This window comes from Paroedura picta, chromosome 8, assembly GCF_049243985.1.
Source record: "Paroedura picta isolate Pp20150507F chromosome 8, Ppicta_v3.0, whole genome shotgun sequence".
Lineage (NCBI taxonomy): Eukaryota > Metazoa > Chordata > Lepidosauria > Squamata > Gekkonidae > Paroedura > Paroedura picta.
In genome coordinates this window covers 58,172,340-58,189,650 of record NC_135376.1, presented here as the reverse complement: position 1 = coordinate 58,189,650, position 17,311 = coordinate 58,172,340, and the positions used below count along the sequence as shown (strand labels likewise).

Below are 17,311 nucleotides of genomic sequence, written 5' to 3'. Positions count from 1 at the left end.
AAAAACTAGATTCTCTTTCCCATAGGTATTTCTTGATAAATAACAAAACATGTTGTTTAGAACCACTGTTGGGTTGTTATTGTTGTATATTGACTATGTTGTATGTTGACTCATTCCATGTATCCCTCTATGATGTTGCATGCAAACCGTCCTGAGCCATATGTAAGGGCGGTATAAAAATCAAATCAAATAAATAAAGTAAAATATATATGATACATTTCCAGGGTATAATAATATAAGGTAATTAATGCCATATTGATGTATGTATACAAAAATTAAAACTTTTGTGCAAGTGTTCATGGGGTAATGCTGAAATTTCTGACTTAATCTGGAGTAGTTGCTTTGGTTCCAGTAGCACTTTGAAACATCTTGGCCACAGTCCAACATAAGATTCCATAGGTTTGCACATGCAAAGTTTTTGGATAGATTGCCTTATGTTGAATTTCATAGATGATGCAGTGTATTATTATATAATCATTTGTTACTGTGACTTGACTACAAAAACTTGCATTTCTATATGGATTCATTTCCTCTTCACTTTAGGAATTATATCTATATATCCCACCCTCCAGTTTGGGGCACAATTCCTGAATTGAATGTCAAATGAGAACTTCTCACTGGATTCGTCCTTTGCACTTAGCATTTTAACAAAACTGAGGGGGGGGGAAAGACTTTCGCGTAACAGAAGGGGAAGAGAGTAGAATAACAAGTTATCAAAAACTGTTTTTTGGGTCAGTCTATTTCTTTCTAACTCTGTCGCCTCCCTGTTTGAAGAATGATACTTGACAATATATCCTTGTGACACTTCACTTCAATGACCATTTACACACAGGGTTGCTGGCAGGGATTCCTAATCCTATTCAAAGGGATCATTTCTCTACCAAAACATGGTTAGGTCTTTCAGGGACTGTACAGAGCAACCCCTAGTACTACACAGAATAGCTTCATTTACTCTGGGGGAAAAACACCTCTAAGCGCGTGACTTTGAATGGGCCATGCAATTCTAATAGTTGGAGGGAAAACTCTGGGGTGGGGGGGGGGTTCTTTAAAGATTTAGGAAAAGGAACTCCAAGCCTAACACTTTTTGAGTAAGTCTATCGCTAGAATAAACGCAGTCTGGAAAATGCCACCAGCTCTTTCATTTTTATGCTAAAGACGACATGTCTTGTAGGACCAAACCAAGAGATCTGACACCAACTGAGATGTGGGTTTTAACACTAGTCTCACAGCTTCAGTCAAGACTGTGGCGCGACCAGCTGCATAACCTAACCCGGTATCTTTCTCTTGCTACTCCCGACCCCATCCCCTCCCTTTCCCGTTTTTGGTCAAGGTAACCCCCCCCCCCTTTATTTTGTGGTGCCGCTTGGAAGCGCCCCCCCCCCCCCCAAAATGTGCGTTCAGGGGCAGCAGGAGCGAGCCTCCGACGGCATCTCCTGCGCGAGGGGAAGCGCTTACGCCGCGGAGTTCAACTATTGCTGAACTGCGCCGCTGTGATTGGCAGAGGAACTGTCCAGGAAACGGCTCGGGTTTCCACTTCGGAGGCGTGACCAGGGAAAGGGGGAGGAGGGAGGGAGAGAGGGAAAGGGGCTGCGGAGATGATAAAGCTTTAGAGTTTGCTTGCTGCAAGGATTCTGCATGGACCCGATCGGGACTTGACTTAGGACTCTACGGGTTTTTTTCCCCCCTTCCTTGCAAAAAAAAATTGCTTCTGGAAGTTGTTTTCCACCCCCTTTCTTCTCCCAAGCCTGGATCCTTAGCTGCTGTCGCGAAGTGGGCAGGAAAAAAGTTTCGTTTGTAACACGCCGGTTTCCGTCTTTTCTCCCCGCTTCAAATATTCTCCCCCTCCCCAAATTCCTTTGGCACAAACTCCCTTTTCTGCTGGCTGTTCTGTCGAGCCCCCCCGGCTTGGGTAGAAAGTGCGGCGATGGCGGCGAGGGGGGCCAGGCTGGGCGACTTCTCCTCCCCGCGGGTCCGGGGGTCCGAATCGAGGCTTCTAGGCGCCTGAATATGGACTAAAGCCGAAGACGATTGTTTTGCTTTCGCACCGTCCTCCCGCGGGCCGAGGAGTCTGCCTGCGTCGCTTCGCTTCATCCCGTCCACACGCCTGCTGCAAGGGAATAGCAGATCGCTTACTCGGAGCCTTTTCAATCGAGGTAATTGGACCAGGCTTGGCTTGCCGTGGGGAGGCGCGAGGGAGGGGGGACGGGGGAAGCCGGATTAATCCCCACTTTTAAAGAAGCTCCAAGATGGCCAAGAATGAGGTTTCTTGGCCGTCTCTGCCTGGATTCTTTCTCTCCCTCCACCTCCCTCCGTCCAGGCAACTGCTTTGTGCTTCCCGAAGCAACGCGTAGCCCTTTGCAGGATCAAAACTCTGCCCCAACTTTGCTGCTCTTGATACGAGGGCTACAGCCCAAAAACGGAGGGGGGGGGGGTGCGTCCCGTGAGCTCTTCCCAGCGCCCTCTAGTCAGGGACTTGTCCTTTTTAAAGTGACATGTGGCTAGAAGTACCTAATAAGTGTGTCCTCTCTCTCTCTCCCCCCCTCCCCTCCCTGACATGGGTCAAATAAGCTCGTTTAGATGTGGCGCTGAGATTTAGTGAGCAGCACGCATCTCTCCACGATGATGGAGCGATGGATTCCTTGTGAACAAGATATCAGTTTGCAGTGATGTCAAGGATTTTGCGTGGAAATTGAAGCTGCTGAAGGCTCAGCGCCCGCTTCTTAATGTATTTACTTGGGAGGAAGTCCCATGGGATTCCAGGTGAATGAATGCGCTTCTGATAGCCACTTTAGGTCTCTCCCAGCCTTGGATTTTGCCTCCCATTTAGCTGGCAAAGTTCTTGTCTTATGACTCTTGCCGTTCTGAGATTTGTCACTTCCCCCTCTCTTATATAGACTGTACGTTCTGCATCTTTAGAAGGTCATGTATGCATTCCATACTCTTCTGTCAGGTATAGACCCATAACCATTGTTTAATTTGAGGAAAAGGTTTAACTCCTAAAATCTGTTTCTCTTGCTAATCTCTGGAACTAGAAGTTGCAAAGCATTATACCTTTGAGCACATGCAGAGAACCCCCACAACATCTGAAGGGCAATAGCATGAAACTTCTGGGCATGATTCAAACCCCCCCCCCCCCCAGAAAAACTTTTCTTTTTAGTTGCTAAGCACTGCTAGTGACCGCCATCCCGATTATGTTTCCAGTTACGATCAGATGCACACTGTATTCCATAAAAAAAGAAGTCCTTGTGGAATTTTATGGTTGTAACAGGACCCAAATTGTAGAGCTACAATTTAATTGGCGTGGAATTAAAGGGCTTTTGTTTGAAGAGGGGGAAAATTTGGGGTGGAGATGGGGATCTACTTTATTGCAAGAAGCACGAGGATCAGGCTTTATGGAAGGCTGAATTGTCAAAACCTGTGTGTGTGTGTGCAAATTCTTTCACCTATGGTGCTTCAGAAGGGACCTAGTTAAGGGGGGAAAAGACACATGGAATCCTTTAGCGAATGTTGCAACAATCTGTGTATATGGAGAGAAATGATTTACATGGAGCTTAGTGGAAACGTGATGTAGAAGTAATGCAGACCAAAAGTACAAGACGTTCTCCATCTGGGGAGGCATTGTTTAAAAGCTGCCTCTTTTGGGGGGATGGGGTAGTGATTCATAATTTTTCTTCCTCACAGAAGAAGAAAGCCCCCATGGAAAAAAAATTCAGTTTGAAAAACTGCCCTTTCAAACAGTGGCCCATTATGTGGTTGGTGTGAAGCGCCATCAACATTTCAAACCTCATTGTCTCCTTTGTACCAAATCCCTGTAAATCTTCTACTTGCCTTTACTCATTTTCATCTGAAAAGCCTGTTTGGTTTGAATAGACTGCAATAAGCAGCCTCTGTACCTCTCTGGAATGTCAATTAAAATGCAGATTTCTCTCTCTCTCTCTTATCCAGAGAAGACATGGGAGAAAAATAGGCTAGACCTGAGGGGGAAAAATGAATGAAAGATGTTCAAACAATGCAAAACTACTGATGCTGCTGGGCTGTTTTCCGAATAACCTTCCAGAATTAATGTTTAATTGCTGATCCCTTTGAAGATTGCTGTGTGAAAAGGTGGAGGGGGGGAGGGAGGGGCTTTGCTCTCTTCTGCTGACCAGCTCCAGTGTACTGTCGCTTAATTGCTATACAGCTAATTTTCTGTAAGCTGGGAGAGGACATTGATCCATACTTGCATGGGCTTTTGCTATGTTCTGAATGCCTTGCAGGAGACACAGGTCAGGGTATTGATTTGGATGACATATAGATTGTTGCCAGCTCCCTGTGGAGCGATAAACATCACCCAAATAACAATGGAAGGCAGATTAAAATGAACATTTAGGACTGAATTTAATTACTAGCATTCTAGAACAAGTCCTACTTGTTTGCCCTTGGCTTTAAAAAAACAAAGAGTTGAGTTGCAACTCGAAGGAATTTGGTCTGGCTTCCAACCCTGGCTCCTCTTCCCATGCTTTTCGGTTTGGCAAAGAAAATTTGGGCAGGTATGTGACGAGGTGAAAATCGACTTGATGAGCGGGTGGCAAGGCGAGCCATCAATCACGAGTGGCTGACAACTCCGCCCCAGCGTAAGGGCTGAGAAGAGAGACAGAGTTCTCTTTCAAGGGGAAAAATAAACAGTATGTGTGGCTTTCACTGAGCTTGAGACTCCGGGAGGGATTATGCTATTGTAGTCAGGAAGCCAGAATTGTAGAGGCCAAAAAGCATGCTGGGGCTGTGTTCCAAACATTGAGATAGAGGTACATAATTACCCTAGGTAGGAGGTCCCTCTATAAGATCATTGGGCAGTGACTATGGCGAGTCAGAAGGTTAAGGAATTTGGCGCTGTTGTTTTTTATCCCTCCTGGAGGGGCCCATCTGCTTTGAGATGAGGAGTGGGAAGCTCCATGGCCAGTGGTGAGCACTCAGGTTTCTTTTTAAGAACAAGGTAACGGGAGCTAATTTGATTCAAAGACTTCTAATTAGGGTGCTGCAAAACACCAACACAGAAGGCAAATGCCTTGTGTCAGTGTAAATTCAGGTGGCTATCTGGTGAAGTATGCATACACATGAAAACTTATACCAGGAATTTGTTGGTTTTAAAGGTTCCTGTGGACTCAAACTTAGTGTTAGTGTAAATTGGTTGCAAAGTGGGTTTTTTGAGCTCAGGTGGTATGAGAGATGTCTATTCTGCCTCCCTCAGTCTCTGTAGAAGGCGCCCCTTTATATAGGTCTTTCCATCACACTCTACAAGAAAAAATCCTTTAAAAGAAAGGATACAGCGTTTTTTAAAATCCCTTTTCTATCTCACTATTCTCCAAGGAGATAAGGCAGCTTGCATGGTTCTCTTGTCTTCTGTTTTACCCTTGCTGGCCATGAGGTCTGCTTGCTAGCCTGTGAGGTAGGTTAATTTGAGAGCAGAGGACTGCTTATCCAGCAAACTTTATAGCAGAATGGGATTAAAACCAAGGTCTCCCCTGCAGCCTGGTGCTCTAACCGCTGTATTACACCGGAACCATGCACCATCTGGTAGTCTTCTTTGAATTGAAACTGGGATATGAATAACTTGTATAATCTTTAGAAGAATGTGGAGTCTGTAGAAGTCCATGTAAATAGTTCACTGGCAGAGGGCATTTCTAAAGGAAGCCAAGTGGATTCTGTTTTTGGTTGTGCCTGGTATGTGTCCGCAAAGACTAAACTGATTTAAAGAGGCCCCATGGATTTACACCCGCTAGGTCCTTTTCTGGTAACGTATTGTAACTCTTCCTTTCTTAAAGTTGCTATGCCAGTTTTTATGTATTTATTATTGAATTGATGGAAGGTAGTGCCAGAAAAACTGGGCTCTGGAATCTTTGTTTAATGAACTAAAATCTTACTGCTAAACATTTTGCATGAAAGTTTGAGGTTGTTTATGAGCCATGACAGTCTATATGTAGAATAAATTTTAAGTATTGGGGTATAGTTTTTCCTCCTTCTAAATAGGGCATTATGAAACCAGAAGTTACTAATTGCAGAATTTGTGCAGGTTTTTGTCAAATTTTGAATGCGAAACACTTTGTTATTTTTTTGAATATTGGCTTGCAGTAACATGAATATGTGTGGAATGATTTCCATAAGGAAAGTGCTTTCCAGGGGTATCCCCCTGACATATCCTTGTAGCATCTGCCATGAAGGATTTTGCACTGAGTGCGTTGATATCCAGGATTAAACTGGGAATGTCTGGATAGGAACTGGATATTGATCTGTTTCCTCACAGCCTCTAAACCCTCATAAAATAGGGAATATTATTGCAGCATTGCTGTCCTTAAGTCTTGAACATAAGGGAGAACAGAAGAAGCAGAATGGCAATTTCTAAAATTAGTTTTCTCTCATCTCTGACAGTAATCACTAAAGTTTCAGCTCTTTCTCAGTACAGTTAAGATTTATCACTGACCATATATATATTATAAATAATCATAAAAGCTATGTCTGTTTGATTTATTTGCCCTCTGATGCCTTAGACATTTCTTTTTTTAGAAACACAGAAACTGTTTGATCCAGTTATTGAAATGGTTTGTGAACCTCCCCCACTTCCAGCTGAATTCTGAGATCTGGAGAGCCTGATATTGGCTCAGTAGAATCTGGGATATCTAAGTCCTATACCAGCATTTGTAGAATTAGAAAACACATTTCTTTTGCATTTTGTTTCATCAGAACACTGTTGTTTTTAAAAGAAGTAGTCGCAAGTACTGTTCTTCCTGTACTGTTCTTCCATTGAATGTGGTTGTGTGGATAGGACTGCGCTAAACTTCTACTGGTGGTGTCAGATGTCTGCAAAGAGAGAGAGAGAAAGAAAAAGAAACCTTTATTTTACTAGAGAGGTGGCTATATTAGTCTGTAGCAGCAAGAATAAACAGAGGTCGTGGAACTGTTGTGAGTTATGGTGAAAGTTTATGCTAGAATAAAAGTTTTTAAAATGCTGCAAGACTATTGTTCATTTTCATATTGGAGAAAATATGGACATAAATAATAACCTATAACCTAAGTAGCATATATTTATTAAAATTTGTGGCTTACCCTTTATCTTCACCATAGTTCAGTGAGGTATGGTATGGTGACTTGTCCAACATTATACAGTGACTTTAGTCTGAGCTGGATTGGAGGGACATTAGTTGAAGGACAGCACTTGAATCAATGTTATTGCACTGGGTCTCCTGGGTTGTCCAAACACTTCACATAATTATTTCAGTAATCCTTACTACTACCGTGTAACATAGACCAATATCTATATATTCTTCAATATATACATATATACAATACAATACAATATTATGACTAGAAGAGGACAGCAGTGGACCACAAGATGGAGTATGCGGGTGAGAGGCTGTCCTCCCATCCTTGCATGCATATGAAAGTATATGCAAGTACAGGAACTAATATTACCTTCTTGTCCTCTGAGTCTTGGGTCACTCCGTCTGTAGTATATACATGACAAGCCTTGCCTTCTCCAATCTAGTCTTGTGCGTTTTAAGTTTTAAAATAAAACGTGATGGGCTTGCATGTAAGTATGTTATTTTCATCAAACAAACTTTATAGATTTCTTTGATTAAAAGAGTTCTCTTAAGCATGTGATATGACAATGAAAAGTTCTTAAGCCTAAGAGATGTTTGGAAAAAACCTGTTTCTAAGCCACAGTGACTCCCATTAATACTATTTTGTGCTTGGTAGTTGCTCTTCTGTCTTACTAGCCCAGAGGCTAGTAAGACCACTGCATTCTCCTTGGCCAGAGTTGACAGTGTCCCCTGAGAAAACATAACTACATACAATCAAAGCATGAAATTATGTTTCATAGAACTAACAGAACCATTATAGCTATGTCCGCTTAGTTAAATTAATATTTTCAAATTTTGTATATAATTCCTTCTCATAGCCAATGCTGCTTAGAGGGTAATGAAATTAGGTCACTTGCAAAGTCAGGTAAGGGAGCATTTTTGTATATTTGAGTGACTCTAGATATCCAGAAGATATTACTTGTATATTTATAAATTGAAGGAATCCCCTCCCCCCAATTACCAGTTAGGATGGAGCATTCTCATCTGCAAGTTAAACATCTGCAAGAGCGCCCCCCCCCCCAAAGGCAAACAGAGAGAAGGGGAAAATTAGCTGTTTGTGTCCATTATGGAGAGAGAGAGAGAGAGAGAGAGAGAGAGAGAGAGAGAGAGAGGTGTATGGGGTTGGGTGGGTGGAGAAACTGCCATTGATTTAACCTCACTATGATCTCTCATTGCCCCCAGATTCTCTCTTTTTATAACTGAGAACAGATCATATCCCTGATGTTCCCCAAACTGATGTTCCGTTAGCACATTTTGTCTGATTATGTGGACCTGGGCAGGAGAGTTGACATAACTCCATGTTTTATTATCATTTCAGGATTAGAGTTTGGTGTTGTTGATAGTTGTTTGGTAGAATATATTATTTGACTTTGGCTTTAGAAAGAGTATCTTGTACAAATCTCCTTAAAAATGGTTAGCAAGAAGCAAAAAATGTTTGTGGGCATTTAAGTGTTGAGTAGGTATCACCTTTACTTCTATCACATTTCAAGTAAAAGCTCTATTTTTACAGGTTTAGTAAGGGTTTTTTTTTCTTATCACTTCTTGGTGATGAGTCATTCATTGTTTCTGTCTTGCAAATGTGGATTGAGCCTCTGAAAGAAATTGACCCTCCTAGGGGCATGCGGTAGACTGATTCAATCATGCAAAATAGCTTGGCCTTTCTTGAAGCTGAATTTGGATATCTGGAGAGCCAGTGTCAGAGTAGGATCTGGGAAATCCAAGTTCAAATCCCCCCTCTACCATGAAAGTTCAGCGGTGACCTTGAGGCACTTATTTGGTCTTAACCTAATCTTGGTTGTAGAATGGTTGCAGTGGGGTTAAAATGGAGGTGTGAAAAGCAATGTTATAAGCTACTTTCATTGCCCATTGGGGAGAAAAACTGTAAACATCTTAAGAAATAACTAAAATAATTGGTGAAGTTGAGGAGGTTGTTGTCCTGTGTCCCTGACATTTTATTTGGTTTAACAGATCCCAAAAAATGTGGGACTTGGATTCTGTTCTCCAAGATTCCACCTTCTGCAGATATGACTACATTGGCTTGCTTATTGGCATTGCTTATGGCATTAGCCATAACTTTTACTTTAATGATATTTGTTCAATCATGGTCATGTTTTTAAAGTGTACTAAAACTTAATTGTGTGCTATCTACCATCATGGTGGATAAAATGAAGCACTTATAATAAAAGATAAACTATCTCTGTAAACATAATGCCATTTTTACATGAGTTTCCTCCTACTTATCTTGGCTTCTCTTAACCTTTTCTCTTTTTTGTTGGCAAACATCCCAGTTCTTGGCCAGCATATTGCTTGTATCACTTCTGCTTAAGTTTATAATGGCAGGGAACCTAATATATCCTGGATCCTCCAAAAAGTACAACAGAGTTTGGCTTGTCTGGGCTGCTGATGCTTATGGAAAGCTCACTATACTTAGGGACCATATCCTTATCTATTGTTCCTCTTAATATTTGTGAAACAGTCCTGGGGGCTGGCTGCACCTTGATTGGCCCTGCACCTACTGCTCCCTCCCTGGACGCTAGCCACTTTGCTCTCGGACGCTGCAGGAGCCAGGGCAAACCAGCCCTAATTACTTGCTATGGCTCCTGCTGTGAGGGAGAGAGACAGAGAGAGCTGCCCAAAAGAGCCCTCATTCCCTGTTACTGCCGGTGTCCCCAGGGTCCTAGCGCTGATAGAATTCCTGGTTGCAATGGGCTTTCTTGCTAGTCGAGAATAATTTATTACTGGTATTCAGAACAATTCATCCAACTCATAAAATCTTTATCCCTTGTCTCCTCAGAAGCAGCAGCAACAGCTACTGGTCATAAGCAAGTGAGGCTTAAGGTACTGCTTTCAGTCCATGCTTGTATAGAGGAGCTCAGATGGGATTAAAGTCCACATGGAGGCATGGAAGAAGACCAAGGACTTGCACTAAGAAGATGGTAAACTGGGATTCATGTTGCCTTATTTGCCTGGTGATGTTCACCATGGCTGGATTTTCATTGGCTCGGCCATCTTACAACTTAGTTGGTGAAGACACCACTTTGGAACCTGAAGGTGAGTCATAATTTTGTTGTTTTAAATGGGTTTGGACATTGAAGATAACATTTTGTGCTTGCATAAATAACTGGCAGCAAGGTGATCTAATCAGTTTGTGGTCAGCAGTGTTCCACAAGCGGAAATTTTCAAACTGAAATATGCATTTTAAGTGTTGCTTTTGTTCTCACAGTGGTAGTGGAAGCTGACAGCTGTTGACATATAAAAATGCAGATGCAGCATTTATTCTAATACATGAATAGTTTTTTCCCCCTCCCACAGGTATGTCATCAAAAAGGGGGGAGGGAGGTTGTCCTATATTTGCATTCAAGTTAAAGTTGTATCCAGTGAGAATTTTTGTTATGTATAACATTTTTAAGGGGGGGGGGGAGTCTTATATCCAGGGTTCTTTTCTTTTCAAGTAAATATGGTATTTTGGCTGAATTGCTATGGTATTGCTGGAAAAAGTATAGAAGAGGGCAGCCAAGATTATCATGAAAGGCTGTGAAGAGTGGCTGAAGTCAGGGACTTTGTAGTTTGGAAAAAAGAAGGCTAAGGGGAATGTGAGAGAAAGTAGATAGCTTTCCTCCCTTTTCTATAATAACACCCAATGAATTTGATGAGCAATATGTATAGAACAGACAAAAGGAAATACTTCTGTACTCAACAGGTCATTCAGTTGTGAAATTCACGGCACGTGAAGATAGTGATAGTCTCAAGTATAGATGGTCATGAAAAGTAAAGGGAACATGTATATCCAGAGTCAGTAGACTCCTGATATACAGTACTAGAAGGCAACGTCAGCCTTGGTTTATGTGCTCTGTTGGCTGCTATATGAAACAGGATACTGGCCTGATCCAGTAGACCTCTTCTTACATTCTTACCAAACATGGTTATAGACTCTGTGCAGGAGAATATGATAACTACCAAGACAAATTTCAGAAGGGGAGCTGTGTTAATTTTCTGCAGCCAAAATAACAAAGCCTTGGGGTACCTTAAAAGCTAGAATATTTTTTATGGTGAGATCAAGCGGGCTCTGACTCATGAAAGCACATGCTGTAATAATTGTGTTAGTCTTTAGGTTGCTACACAACTCCCTGTTCTTGTTATTAGGGAACACTCATTGGTATTTACAAAGAGTTCTGAGAGTAATCACTTTCAGACCCACGATTACACAATTCCATTTCTCAGTAGTCTCACGTAATTCCAATTCAAGCTAAGTTTACTCACATGCTTGGTTAAAGAGGTGTGTACCTCTTGCAAGATGTTGTGCTTAATTAGTTGTTTGACAACTTAAGCCCACAAATATTTTATTTGATTTAGGCTTTGATTCTGGGAGATATTTTTTGCTTGTTTACTTAACAATTAAATAAAAGAGCTGTAGCACTGATAAAGGCTATTGGGGTCATCTGTTTTGTAACCTAGAATTTGCCCCCTTTCTTGAAGAACAAGGAATTCTAAAACATAGCACATAATAACTATCTGTTGAATTCTGCCCAACATCCTGAATTTCACAGATAGGCTTAACTAACTCATGTGTTTTGCATCAATAGCAGAATAGTGTTTGTTTTAATTGTAATTGTTCATTGTTAGTCATTTGCATGTGTGAATTTTGGCTGTAACTGGTTGAACAAGAGTTCACAAATCAAAATGGCTATGTATATTAATTTTATAAAGTAATACCAAATTTCAAATTGTGCAGTGATGAAACAGTGTTTTGACCAGACTTTCTCATCAGGGGTTTCATGAAGCCCTGGGGTTTCTTGATGGCCCTGGAAGTGTTTCCTGAATGGGTGGGAATTAATTTTAAAGATATTTTTAAAATTTGCTAATAATTTATTGGGTGGTATGACCATATATGGTCATGTTAATTCACCTTCCCCTCCCAGAATGGCTACTGATGGGCCTGGAGGAGGTGGAAAGAGGAGGAGCCCAGGGAAGGTGTGTACGCAGCTATACTTCCCAGTCATATTCTGCACGATTGTGCCAATTCTGGATTTCTCGAAGCCTGAAGAATGTTTCGGGGTTTCTCAATGGTAAAAACATTGAGAAAAGTTGGTATAGAGTTTAAGGTTTTGTACCAAGACCAGAAAGACCTGTGTTCAAATCTTTTTATCAGAAAGCTCAGTGGGTGACTTTGAGCCAGTCACTGTTTCTCAGTACACCCTAGCTCATGGAGTTGTTTTCAGGATATAGGGAGACAACTGTGCATGCTCCCCAGTATGAAGGCTAGGCTAGAAATATAAAGGACTGATTGACAAATAACAAAAATCTCTTTACTTCTGCCACTGGAGATTAGATCCCATTCCTTCCAAACTGTCTACTCCTTCCAAAATTCCTAAGAATCCCTATCCATTCATGCATATGAAATCATGAGGCTGTTACTGGTATGTCAAACCTGCAATCCCCTCCTAGCTGTAAGGATGCAAGGATTTGCTGGTACTGTTGAGAGGTGCATCCAAGAATTCAAGAACTTTTGCTCAGATCCCTGGTCTATTTGGAGATGTGTATAATTAGCAGATGGAGATAAGGGCAGTACAAGCAGACACATGGGTCCACCGTCTTTGTGTTGCATGGGGCTGTTGAGGAAAATGTTATTCCTTTTTGTTTTTGTTCATATATTTGGTTCTTCCTTTCTAGAAAGCTTTCCTTGTTTAAAAGTGACAGAAAAATCCCTTGATATATTTACTATTGGGGGATTCAGAAATCCAAACAAATTATGCAAGCTTATTTATGACAATGCTTTTTCTTGCTATGCATTTTACAAACAACTATTTTAATAATAACTTTGAGCTTATATTGTGACTTAAAATTATTGTTTTAGGAATGTCTCTCCTGCTACCCTCTGTGCCTCACAGTAAGAGGGGGTTGCATTCTTCCTGTAGTTACTGTTGTCTTGTAACACAATGAGTGAACGTATTTATATTAATGGAAGTGTCAAAACAATCTTGTCATTGTAATGTTCATGAAATGTGTCCTATTCCAGATGCTTTGTTTAGGGATTTGGCCTCTGTGTATCATTGGATAATATGGCTTGTTTTCCCCCAGCCTCTCCTCGGGTTATTGGAATATATAATTGGTTTTTTTGTTTTGTTTCCTCGTTTATAAATAAAAATAGACTTCTCCAGTGGCTTAGAATCAGTCTTCAGAGTCCTTTATGTTGGGGTAGATTGTTCATTTTATTAAAATATATTTTATTAATGAAAAGAGTGATACTCTTTTCTATCTTCACTTGACTCCATCAGAGAAAGTACTTGCTTTAGTTAATACGGGTGGGAGCTTTCATATTTTGCTTGCTTACTTGTTTGGAATGTGTCGGATTCCTGAGTGCTGTTTCTTATCTTATGAATTAACAGGGATCATTCACTGGTTAAAGTTTGAGAGTGTAAGATTACATCCCAAATTCTGTTGTCCAAAAGTTGCCAGGATACAAGTAAATGCTACAAGAAATGTGGGGCTACTTCTGAATAGCAGTGATGTACATTTCACAGCAGCACCCAAGGATATAAAAAGGACAAGAGAGAGAAAATGTGTGACAGTAGTGAGGTGGGGGAAAGATATATAGCAGTGTTGTATTGAATTTGGATTTCAGCAAAAATAAAGGATGAAATGACAGTTCATACAACAGCCATTTAAACCATTAGTTCACTTATAAAATTCCCTTTCCCCCAAGCCTTCTAGGATGCCAAGTGGGGTGCTATTATATTTGTTTGAATTTTCAGAAAATTCCATGAGAGATACTGTGATTGTCTATAAACTGAAGCTATGTAATAACTTTTATTGAGACCAAAACAGCATAACACATTCTTCATGCCTTTGAGTTCTCCAGAACTTTTCAACAGGTTGGATGTTAAAAACCAAGGACTGCCATTGGTCACCAAGGCTTCTCTGTCTGTATCTGGTATAGGATTCCACCTTTTCTATGGGACTGTTTCTTCTGATCATAGCCTGAAAGCTGCATAATGATAGTAGAATGTTGTAATAGAGGAAGAAGCCAGTTACAGTGATGGTCAAAGTTTTAGGACAGGCTTATCTCTTGGTAAGATGTTTTTAGAATTTTTAAAAGTGCTTTGGATTGGATATTTACTGCACAGACTGTAGATTTTACCAGTATCTGGCATGCAGAAATTACACTGACAAAATGGCATGATAAGAGCATTTACATGGCAAAAAAGATGACAATAAATTTTTTTGGAGGAAACCCTCCTTTCTGTGCTGAACTACTTTTGAGGACTATTGCTTTTTTCAGATTTTCCATTACTGGTGGCATTGGTGCCTGGTGCAGCTAATGACTTGAGCCTAAATTATATGCTTGATCTCTGTGAAGGCTGAAATACCCCTCAGAATGTGTGTGACCATAAGGCATGAAAGAGAACTCCTAAGGCTTATTTCCTAGGAGTAATCCCCAATGAGTATGCTTAAGTAGATTTCCTAGTTGACCTACTTAGGATTTCAATGTTAATTCCTTACTCATGTTAAAAATGTTAATTTTAAACCAGATACTATTTGAAAACATATTGTGATTTCTGCTGTGCAGCTAAGATCACTTTCTATATGTAATGTACATCATTTAGTTGAAATTTACTTGAGTATTAAAGTATAATTACTCCTTACTTTCCAATGATTAATTAAAATAATTAGTCAGCTACCATTAGTCAGTTATACTCATTAGATACTAAGTTTTTTCACATTTATGATTTTACTAGCAAGAAAGCCCATTGCAACTAGGAATGCAATGGGCACTAGGACCCAGGGGACACTGGGAGGTGCAGATCTCTCCCTCTCGCTGCGTGTCTCTCCGCATGCCTCACAGTAGGAGGCATAGCAGGTAATCAGGGCTGGTTTGTAGGAGGACAGCTCTCTGTCTCTCTCCCTCCCTCCCTTCATCGCAGCAAGGGCAGCTTGCTCTGTGTGTCTCTCTGTGTGGCAGCAGGAGTCATAGCAGGTAATTAGGGCTCATTCTTAAGAGGGAAGCAGGGCTGGTCAGCAGCTTGGGCAGCTCTCTCTGTGTCTCTCTCTGCCTCCCTTGCAGCAGGAGCAATAGGAGGGAATGAGGGCTCCGTCTGGCAGGGCTCTGTGTCTCTCTCTCTGTCTTTGGTGTATCTGAGAGGAATGTGGGTAGCATCCAGGGAGGGAGGGAGGGGGGGGAGCTGTAGGGGAAGGGCCAATCAGAGTGCAGTTACCAACGCTGACTGCACCCTGATTGACCCTATTCCAACTTGGACACTTAGACACGTTCCACCCCCCAGGCTGTTTCACAAATATATAAAAGAACCATGGATAAGGATGAGCAAAGTAGTGAATAAATATCAATAGTAAATACATAAATAGTGAATAAACAAACAGTTGTTGTTTGTTGATCATTTTTTACTTTGTTTCTATTGGTCAAACAAGTGACCTGAACTGAGCTTTTTATTTGGAAATAAATACACACCTCTTATCTGGGGCCATCTAGTGAATTCAGTTCATCATGGAAGTAAAACTTGAATTTAGGACTTACCACCTCTAGCCCAGTTTCTTAGCCACTTGACTTTTCTTTCTTTCCCCAAGACCACTAGTTACGTAAATAGGTATGCTTAGCCAGGAAGACTATAAAATGTTGTTGGCTAGCAAGGCTGAAAACTGTGTCTAGCCCTTAGGAAATAGTTCAAATATGTGAAATGATTTGATCAGAATTCAGAAATAGCTCCTTCCGTAATGCATTGTTGGGAATTATGTTATATCTTATTGTATTATTGTATACCCTTACTTTCTGTGATCATATCATTAGATCTGACCACTCAGGTAGTCCAGGTTGTTCCAAAGAATTAGCTAACAGCAAGGAATAATATATGGGGTTTTTTTCTACAGAGATTTTCACCCCTTAGTGACAAGGAAATGGGGTATGTGGCACAAAATCTGGCACATTGCTTAAATAGATACATCAGGGGTAGTCAAACTGCGGCCCTCCAGATGTCCATGGACTACAATTCCTAGGAGCCCCTTCCAGCATTCGCTGGCAGGGGCTCCTGGGAATTGTAGTCCATGGACATCTGGAGGGCTGCAGTTTGACTACCCCTGAGATACATGATAGGAAATACATTTTTTCATATGTTGAGAAGACAGCTAAGGCTGTTAACATAGATCTTCTCAAATAGTCTTCCCAAACTCGATCTAACCCCAGCAATGGGAGGAGGTTGTCTATCGTGTTCTCCAAAACTAAGGGAACAGAATTGCCATTGCTGAAATGTTTGTAATGTATGGGGTTGACTGAAATATCTGAATTTGGATCAGTATATCCAAATTTTCTAAAGCTAGGCATTTATTGTTTTCAAGCTATAAATGTGGACTGAATGTTTATGAATGAAGAGCCAAGTGCCAAACTCTATACCCATAGGGTAATTCATGGGCCACCAGCCACAGTGTGATGGGAATGTAACAACCTGTAATTGAACTTCTGCATGGGAATTGGTGTGTAGAAAATCTGAAATGCTTTATTTTCATCTTCGCTGTGCTGTTTTCAAGACCAAAGTATCAACACTTACATTAACCATAAAATTACATAACACTGAAAATAGATTCCATTCATTAATGTTTTTATTTGCAATCTTTTAATGCCCCCCATAGCCTCTATTTACTAAAACCTGAGTTTTGAGAGTTCTTAAAAACATTACCCGCATACCTTTACAGTAAAAAAATTGAACAATCTTGTATAATTGAAAACATGAACATATTTGTAGCACTGGAAACCACTTAAGGTTTATAGGTGCCATAATTTTTAGTTGCTTGATCTTGATCTTGAAGATGCCATGAAGTTACACTGGGCACTTTCACACACATGGAATAATATATTTTCAATCTACTTTCAATACACTTTGCAACTAGATTTACTTGTGTGAAACAATGCAACCCACTTATAAACAATTGCTAAACAATGGATTGCAAGTTCATTATTCAGCATCCTGTAACTTTAACCTGTGAAATATTTCTTCTGTACATGCATTAAAAAAATGGCTTTAGTTTTCTAGGATATGAGAAATGCTGCTTGGGAGTCTGTATTCTAAGAAGTCTTTAGCTTAGATATGGAAATTTACCATGTGGTGTCTTCCATGTAATGGTGAGAACTAGAGCATCTATGGTTAATGTTTCAAGCATTTGAAAGCACTCATTTGTAGTAATTCTAGTTA

The 17,311-nt window shown here is 40.7% G+C and overlaps 1 protein-coding gene across 11 annotated transcripts in view; it reads left to right on the top strand.

The window, feature by feature from the left end:
• The window catches only part of FGFR2 (fibroblast growth factor receptor 2), a 182,375-nt gene that overhangs the window by 60,577 nt on the left and 104,487 nt on the right, over positions 1-17,311 (top strand). For 4 of the 11 annotated variants that reach the window (XM_077349953.1, XM_077349947.1, XM_077349952.1 and 1 more), the window contains exons 1-2: positions 1,596-2,153; positions 9,910-10,166. In XM_077349953.1, coding sequence (XP_077206068.1) covers positions 9,992-10,166 — 175 coding nt within the window. In that variant the 5' untranslated portion in view covers positions 1,596-2,153; positions 9,910-9,991. Of the gene's footprint in view, positions 1-1,594; positions 2,154-4,867; positions 4,973-5,751; positions 5,771-9,909; positions 10,167-17,311 lie in introns of those variants that run through there. The other 7 variants (XM_077349957.1, XM_077349956.1, XM_077349955.1 and 4 more) reach the window with 4 other exon arrangements.